Here is a 9,430-nt window from a genome sequence, read left to right as displayed (position 1 = left end):
ATTGAGTTTGGAGAGACTCTTGAAGAGGGAAAATTTGCACAAGTATTAATGTATTTACATTCAATTTTGGATTTTCTGCTAAATAATTTGACTTTGAACTTTGATCGTGAAAATCCTTTAAGGCCAATGTTTTGGTAACTTGCACATACATGGCATGTGCCATGCCCTGTGACATGGCCTCTAGTTTTAAATAATGCAAATGCAAAATTAATTAATCCCCTTCACTTATCTCATTGCATCCTTAGAGGGAAAACTCTGGAGGGGTAAATAAAAATCCTTGATTGTAGCTAAATTTATATAGTTTTCAGGCTAGAAGATAACCTTTTGAATGCAGTGAGTTGTAGTGCCTGCAGCCTTGTGATAAGAGGCTAAGTCTCGTTCCAATCAAGTCTTTCTGAACAATATTTTTTGCTAGCACTAATTGTAATGGTAGTATCACCGTTAAATTGGTTCTTTTATGCTTTCTAAAGAAGAGCTGGACAATCATGCATATATGCTAAATTCTCACAACTAGGAGAGAAAGGAATTCAATGAATTCAAGCCTAGAAAAAATAATTGAAGATATTTTTTTATTTTTGTAAATATTGTAGGATAATAGTTACAAAGAAATAATGCTGATCAAGGAATATGGTAATGGAAGACATGTATGAAAACCACTATGGTTTATATTAACAGTAGGAAGTCACAACTTCTGGTAAAAGTTCAAAAAGCTAGTATGAACCAAACATCAACCGGATGTATATACTTTAAAAGATTATAGAAAGAAAGGAAACTTACAATTGATTGATCAATGAATGGTGATGAAGATGTTAAAAAGAGACAAAGAAGATGGTTGATGACAACGATGTTGTTGGAAGGATGAGACGAAATGTATCAATATCAAGACACGTTACAAATTGAAAATTGTGGTGGGGCTGATGATTGAGAACTGTAGAAAAAAAAACTCCCCCAGATCATTCAAATTAAGCTCTCAACAAATTTTTCCAGTTTCAAATTCAAAACCCTCGTGTAGATCCCAGAGATGGTTGGACTTCAAGCTTGAACTTATAGTTGGAGTGGATCCATCATCCATCCATGTGTTTGTTTGAATCTACAATTTGCATCTTTAGGGTTGCGTGGTGCTTATGGAGAGAATGTCCTTCAATAATGATGATGATGATGATGATGTTTTCTTCTGATGCCTTGATGCCTTCAAAAACTGTCCCAATTGCCTGCAAGAAGAGATGATTGAAATCGGGCTTTGTACGATGGTTCAAAGAATTGATCAAACCCTGTACCACTCAACTAACCCAAATCTATCCCAACTAGGATATCAATTGCTTGATTCAGTTGACTGTCCAAAAGAAAATACGTCAACTCAAACATAATAATAATAATAAATAGAGAATCTCTATACTTCTCATACGCTCCTCACTCACTCTTGCCTGAACAAGCTATTATTCTGACATATTTTGGCATACCCATTATCAAAATTGGCGTAGAGTATAAAAATGGTAATAGAATTTTCATGGTTCAGCCATTGGCATGGTTGGTGGTTGTGAATCATGATAAGCGGTTAGACCATGGTTCGGCCATTGGCTAAGGTTCATCAGCTGGTCGTGACTCGCGAGGTGTTGGTGGCTCACTTCCATGGTTTTCAATTGGGATTAAAAGTCTTAAATGAGGTCGGGCCCCATTCTGGAGTCACACAAAATGTGGGCCTGTTAGATGGACTAGGCCCAAGTGGGCCTAGATTTGATGGGACGTGCCGGGACGGCTCAACCACACAGCTGGGGCCGACCCACTTTGAACTGGTCTGGGCCAGTATGTTCTAGGACGTTCCAACCGCAGCATGGGGCCGACACTACTTGGAACTGGGCTGGGCCAGGCAAAGGGGCCGGCTCGATTCCTTCAGCCTATACTTCAGAAAAAGAAAATATATATATATATATATGACGAATTATTTGAGGAAGAATCGTAAAAGCTTTTACTAAACTTCTCACAAACCCAAAAAAGTTGTAGACTAGCTGAAATTGGTTATGGTTCTTTTAAAGTCAGGCCCAACAAGAAATGGATGGTTTGGGTGAGAAAATGGCCCATACCAACAAGATTTGCCACACATACCAGTGATTGGGTGGGAGTCCCTTTCCAACTCGCCTATTTTCAAAATCATTCAGAATGGCAAGTTGTAAACAGCCATAGCCACAAGGCACACAGTAGGTTTCCCTGCTTCTCACTATGTTTCTTGGACAAAGTTTTGGTTCTCTGTCCTCAAAGGAATCAAATCTGGTTTTCTTGAAACCACTCTTGGTTTTGGTTTTGGGGATCAATTTGCTTTGATATAAAGAGCATTGTTTGATGCATTCCCCTAAACTATTTATACATCCACTCATTTTTAATACAAAATAAAATTAATCTATATATGAAATATAAAAAATATCATCTTTTTCAATCTCTCCACACCCTATTCAAAACTCTAACCCTGTTTTTTCTCTATTTTCTTGATGCACAACCAATGATAGCACCTGGCCATGGACCCATAAGTTTTTTTTTTTCCTTTTTTTTTTTGTTTTAATGTTGAAAAATAAAAATAAAAATTGAAGAAGATGATGAAGGGTATGGGAAGGAAGAAATGGAAGAAAGAGAAAATGAAAAATAAATATATGTCGTAAGACTCGAGAAGAAAAGAAAAAGATGGCTTATATTTCCTATGCTAGCATCCTTGGCAGCCTGATGTATGCTAATGTATGCTATGATATGTACATATCCTAATATCTATCATGCAATTGGGTTAGTTAGAAAGTTCTAAGCATATCTTGGCCTCACTCTTCGAAAAGCATCGAAGTGAATACTTTGATACCTCAAGACAACTATGTATTGTGCTATCAGGGATCTAATTTGTGATTGGTTGGTTAAGTGATGTTGAATGGGATAGCAACTTATATGAGCACAAATCGACATTTGGCTATGTTTTTTATGCTCAATGCATGATATTGTCATATCTTGAAGTAGTGAAAAGTAATCGATATAACATTATCCACTATGGAGTCAAAGTATATTGTTTGTCCAACCGTTGTTCAAAAGGGTGTTTGGTTCAAGAGGTTCATTCATGACTTTGATATGGTTGTATGTGCTTCTAAGACCGTTACCATCTACTATGGTAGCATGGAAACTTTAGCTTAGGTAAAGGACCCTAAGTATCATGGTTGAATTAAACACATTGATAGTAATTATCATTTCATAAAGAATATATATGGTTGCATAGGAGGAAGTGGTCTTGGAGTACATATGTATGAGTCACATGGTTACAAATCCCCTAAGTAAGTTAATAACTATAAATATTTATCAAACTCTTTTTAGGAGTATAGTACTATATGGATTGTTAGTTCATATCATATCTTGCAATGGACCATTGTACTTGGACACATCTATTTATTAATCGGATATTACATTTATTCATTATTCAATTGTAGGTGATTGAGACACGATTACTTATTTGATTGATATACGAAAAGCTTCACCATATGATTTGTACCATAGGTGAAAAGGTATGTCAATAGATGGAGATTGGCTTGCTCACATGAGAGATCACCTTTCACACTACATATAGCTAGCAAAGATGAGATATAATGACTAAATGCACTTAGATAACATATTTGGATCATTATACTTTGTGTGGCTTTGGATAGGTCCAAGATGAGGTTCATGACTATGATGGTGGGGATGGAGTATGGAGAGACTTACAACATATGGTTAGCCTATGTATAAGCTTGGTGCAAGATCTCAATGTGACACTTGAGTCAATAGCATGATGCAATTGGACAAATCCACACAATGTTGGAGATGTGACATACACTCGTGTTGAAGAACTCCACCATAGTATCTATTTCACATTATATATGTTTGACAACCAATTAGGAAAAGTGAGTGAATAGATCTTTGTTTCCTTATTGTGTGTGTAATGGATCTTTATGATCACCTTTTATATTGTATGTTATGCTTTTCTAGTATGTTACATATGAGCATGATTAGAAGTGACTTGAACGAACATTACTGAGAGAACAACTAGACTATTTTAGTGTTATATCCGACTCTTATCTCATTATCTACAACTTATGTTACACTCGGTTTTGCAATAATTATGAAGAAACTAATGATAGCATGGCTTTGAAATATTTTTTATATGGATTCGAGATGCTTAATTCAATGCAATTAAATGAATTTAAGACATACCAAGACATTTTGAGATGAGCTATATGTATGAGACTTGATATAATCCTCCCAATTTTCTTTTGTATGCTTGGCGATTGTTAGATTCATTAGGGGATATGGACCAAGACATCAAAGAGATTAATGGGAGAGAGATACACATTTATCATCTTGCCCATTATAAGTGAGCTAGAGGTGAAGAACTTTATTATCTAATGAGAGTTGCCCAAAAGTGGACAAGCCCATCAAATTAAGTAGCTTTTTTATATAAGAATTATCAAATAGAACCCTCTTATGAGAGGGTTATTGGATAAAAGCCTCATCATGATCATAGAATTATTTGATGGGAGACTCTATCCAAATGAACTTGTTGCTTGCTTCCCTACCCTTTAAAGCACACTAGTGAAAAAGGCAATTTGATTTTCTAATCGTTGTCTTCCTCTCTTTCTCTCTTGCATTTTTTTTTTTTTTTTTATAACTGTGGATGTCCGAGCCAGCTTACGTGCACCTCGACTAATCCCACGGGACCCTGAAATTAATGACCGGGTAAACCTCCAATGGCCCTGAGGAGATTCGAATTAGTGACCATTGGGGAGCAAACCCAAGGTCAGACCAACTGAGCTACCCCTTAGGGTTTATTTCTCTTTTGCATTTTGTGTGAGGCTTCTGAGTTATGAGCATATGTGATTGGCTTTCATAGTCTTTTAGTGCCACAAGACGATCATCTAGAGCACTATGAAGGCATGTTCAAAGATTCTCAACCTTTTTTTACAAATTTCATATTAGATATGTAAGTGTTTTTTTTTTTTTTTTCTTTTATTCTTTTATATTACATGAACCACAACATGCATGTATAAATCAGTGAATACTAGACATTAATTAGATGCAATCAAAAGATATAATGGAACCTTAGGACTTGTTTGGTAACTATTTTGAAAAATAATTTTTAATTATTCCAAACAAAAAAATAAAAAATACATTTAACCACCAAAAAATAAAGAACAATTTTCCATTCTTAAAAATAAAAATATATATATTTTCAGATAATATTTTTTAATTATTTTCAGTTGTTTTTACTTGTTTATAAAAATTAGTTTAAAAAATAATTATATAAATATAAAAAATAATTAAAAATAAAATACTGCATATAAAAATTATTTTTAAAACATATAAAACAAGTTGAAAACACATAGGAACAGGTTAAAACATATAAAACAAGTTGAAAACACAGAGAAACAGGTTAAAAGCGTTCAAATTCCAAAACAAACTTTTATCGTATAAAATATCAATGGTTTTCATAAACACTTTACAAACATAGAATTTCCAGTTTCTAACACTTTCACCCTATTTGCCTTCTCAGCGTGGCATCCGCACTACATTACATTTATTTAGAAGTTCACCAGTTAAATAACATGAAAATGCTGTAGTAGCTTTGAACATCGGGACGTAAGTTTAGTATAAAATAATAAAATTAAAGAGTTAATTTAATTCATTAAAGTTTGAATTAAATATATTTAATTATCATTCATTTTTAATAAGTGAAATGATTTTGAAATAACATTTAATAATAATTAATTAAAATTAAATATTTTTTATTGTTTTTTTCTTTTTTTCTTTTTTAATTTTCCTCTATATTTTATTTCTTTGTATTTTTGCTCAAAATTTTGGGCAATCAAACATAGTCATCCTATTTCTAATGTTTACTTAATTAAAACGATTATGGCAATGAGCTCCAACTGTTGGGGGAGAGCATTAGGAAGAAGGCAAAATGACAATAATAATAATAAAAATAAATAAACATAAAAAATAAAAATAAAAACCAAATTCTCGTTTTTAATTCACCTTGAAAATTTTGGAACAAAATTATAAATAATTAAAATTATTAAAAAATTTATATATTGTTAAAGTCTTAGTTACATTTTAAAAAAAAAATCAGAAATTAAATAAATTTGAGTAGCATGTAGAAGAAAAAACAAAGATTTTATATTTATTAAATTTTTATTTTTATCATTTCTTTTCTATTTAATTTCCCTTTATTTTTTTCAAAATTTAATATCTGGACTATGTTTGGTTTGTAGAAAATTTGAGAAAAAACATTAGAAAAAAAATAAAATAAAAGAAAGAGTGAAAAAAATAAAATAAAAAATAAATTAACTCATTTTACTTATTTAACTCTTCAATATATAAAAAGATTAAATAATTTTAAAATATATAAATTTTTTACTAATTTTAATTTTATATATATATATATATATATATATTTAATATTTTTTTATCTTCCACCAAATATAGCATAAAGAAATAATTAAAAACTTTATATATTCCTGGAAGTCCATCCCCGGTCAACTTCTGCCTCCCTTATGGTCAAACCCTCTAATTAATTAACCAACTTTATGGCATCAACTGACTTCAAAATTAATCAAAATGTAACATACCCATCATTTATTAATTTAACTTCAAAACATTCCCACAAAATCAAATACCCATAGACAGTTTCATACAAACTCCGTGTATATATATATATATGAACACACCTCTCTCTCCTCAAACCAAAGCCAAGAAGAAGAAGAAGAAGAAGAAGAAGAAGAAGAAGAGGTGTCTGCAAGCATGGGGTGGATGAAACAGGGCTTGATGGTACTGAGTGTGGTCATGGCCGTCGCTGCAATGGTGCCTGCTGGTGCGGCACAAGCCGCCCCGACATCACTGGAGATTCCAAGCGGATATTTTAAGTTCTGTTTGAGGTATAGTAATAGCGTGGCGCTGCACTGTCTAGATGAGGAGACGACGACGAGTACCTTGTACGAATGGCCAAGCAAACTATGCTGTAAGGCAGTGACGGAGCTCCCTTACCTATGCTCACCCTGGTTTTTCACACATTCACGTTTGAATGGTCCCGTCTTCCACTATTTAGTCAAGGTTTGTAGGAAAGGCCACCTCGATGTTGAAAACGAGGGGCATTGATCGTAGCCCAGAGGCGTCAGCCATATTTTTCTGGTCAAATAAATGAACCACATTCTCAAGCTTAATTACCATGCATCTGGCTAATGGGTACTGGCTACCATCAAATTTATCATCATTTTCTCATCAATGTGTGACCAGGTTCTGTTCTAGTACATTATGAAAATATGGAATTCTATCATGAGGAATCCATGTCAAGGATCCTCAAAGAGAAGCCACAGTGAAAGAGGAAATAAATGAAGATAAAAATGAAATAAGGATGAAATCTAGTGATTTTCCTTTTGGAACTATCCTCTTTGCAAAAGGGATAGAGCAACAGGATGAACCCTCAAGAATCGGAGGTTTGAACACCTTGCCTTTCAAAGAAATTAACTAAACCCCCGGACTCGCCTTCCATCATCCATACACCCACCATACAAAGATGAGTTCAGAAAACTAAAACCCATCCAAGGTACCAAACTCAATGTCTCAACTTGTTCGAAATTCACCATCAAAGAGGATGCACAAAGTTCAAACACCTACATATATAAAATTAGATCACCATATACAAACACTGCAGCAGTGGGCCAAAATATTATAGAATCTATGCTTGAAATATATTGTAAAGCGTTTCCTAACCAAAACTAGGATATTCATAGAAAGAACTACTGATCCCTTGACTATGCCATGAAATTCAAGAGAATTATGTGGCTTGATCGTACTGGAAACATTCTCTAATACCCATATACACGTTCAATAGCGAAACAAGGTAGATGAAATTTGCTTGGATTTCAAACCTAGCTATGATGAGGCAGCCTTGATAGCTCTCTGCAACTCACTTTCCACATCACTTGCCAGAGTCACAGACTTCTTCGATTCCCTTCTTCCTTTCTCTTCTTCACTGCTCTTCTTGCTCCTCCAGCGCTCAAAATCACCCGAATTCTCACCGGAATGAGGCACTGCCTTCCTTCCGACACCAATGCTGTCCCCACCATATTTCCTCGGAGAAAGTCCCAATCGAATCTCCTCTAAACTCTGTTTCATCTCCCTATTCTCCTTCTCCAAAACCTCCAAATCTCTCTTCATCCAAAAACACATACCTTTCAACAACTCCAAGTCCCCTGAATCTCTCTTAACACTCTTCACCATCACGTCCTTCACCTCCTCGACCCTTTCGATCTCAACCTTATCCACAGTCAAGAACGGCAGCTTGGTCCCCTTCTCCGGAAAATTCACGCCCCATCGACAATTCACTGCCACCCGCTTAGTCACCGGTAACACTGTCCTCGCCGTAACTGCAAATCCAGACCAAATCCCACCTTTCCCACCACAAGAATCCATCTTCCAAACCTCCGAACCAAACAAACCATTAACGTTAGGGTTAGGGCTAAGGTTAGGGTTTTGAAGCCCATCTTTGCCACTACAAGACCCCATTGTCAGCTCCCTCCAACCCAAGGGTTCCCCCGGCACAAACCCATTCTCAACCTCACCATTCGAATCAGAGCCAGAAAAAGATTTACAATCAGGTTTAGGGTTAGCGGTAGGGTTTGAGAAGGTGGTTTTGAGGAGCGAGAAGTCACCAAATCGGGGCTTGATTTGGAGGGTAAAAGTGGGATTAGGGTTGGGGGAGGGAAAGAGGGTGAAGTGGGCAGAGATGAGAAGCGGCGAATTCTTAGGGGAGCCGAAGAGGCCGGTCCCGGACTTGAGGGAGAAAGATAATGGAGGAGGAGAGGTGGTGGTGGCGGAGGAGGTGTTGGTGGAGAGTTTGAGGGAGGGGCCGGAGGAAAAGTTGGTGGAGAGGGAAAAGGAGACGGCGGAGGGGTGGGTGGTGGCGACGGAGGTGGTAAAAGGGAGGTTGAAGACGGTGATGGGGATCTTGGCTTTGATGAGTGGGTAGCGGCGCTGGTCGTCTGTGTTTTTGAGGGAGAGCTTCATATTTGGTTTGCAATGGATCAAATGGGTTGTGATGGGCTCATTGGCGAGTGTGGTTGTCGACCCAGGAACTGAAACCAGGGAAAGTATTGGAGAGAAGGAGCTCCTCAATGTTTCAACTTGGACCAATCACATCATTTCATCCTCTAATTTGCAACTATATTATTATTAAAAATTAAAAATACAGGAAAATCAAACCATTTCTTTACCAAAAAGATAAAATTTATTATGGGTAAATCTTTTATCATTCATTACACACCCATAAAATTTATTATGGGCAACACTATGGTCATTCATTAATGACACACACGTTCTAAAAACTTCTTAAATGTTGGTTTTTTTTATGATTAGTTTGATAGATTATAATTTGATT

General features: G+C 35.7%; 1 protein-coding gene across 1 annotated transcript; it reads right to left on the bottom strand.

Annotated features, from left to right (window-relative positions):
* Positions 1-7,646: 7,646 nt before the first annotated feature.
* Positions 7,647-9,200, bottom strand: LOC100242119 (uncharacterized). The gene has a single exon (XM_002280471.4). The coding sequence runs from the start codon at positions 9,058-9,060 to the stop codon at positions 7,927-7,929; it is 1,134 nt and encodes a 377-aa protein (XP_002280507.1). The 5' UTR covers positions 9,061-9,200; the 3' UTR covers positions 7,647-7,926.
* Between the last annotated feature and the right edge of the window lie 230 nt (positions 9,201-9,430).

This window comes from Vitis vinifera, chromosome 2, assembly GCF_030704535.1.
Source record: "Vitis vinifera cultivar Pinot Noir 40024 chromosome 2, ASM3070453v1".
Lineage (NCBI taxonomy): Eukaryota > Viridiplantae > Streptophyta > Magnoliopsida > Vitales > Vitaceae > Vitis > Vitis vinifera.
The sequence above is the reverse complement of the archived record's forward strand: the minus strand, read 5'-3'. Positions and strand labels throughout refer to the sequence as shown.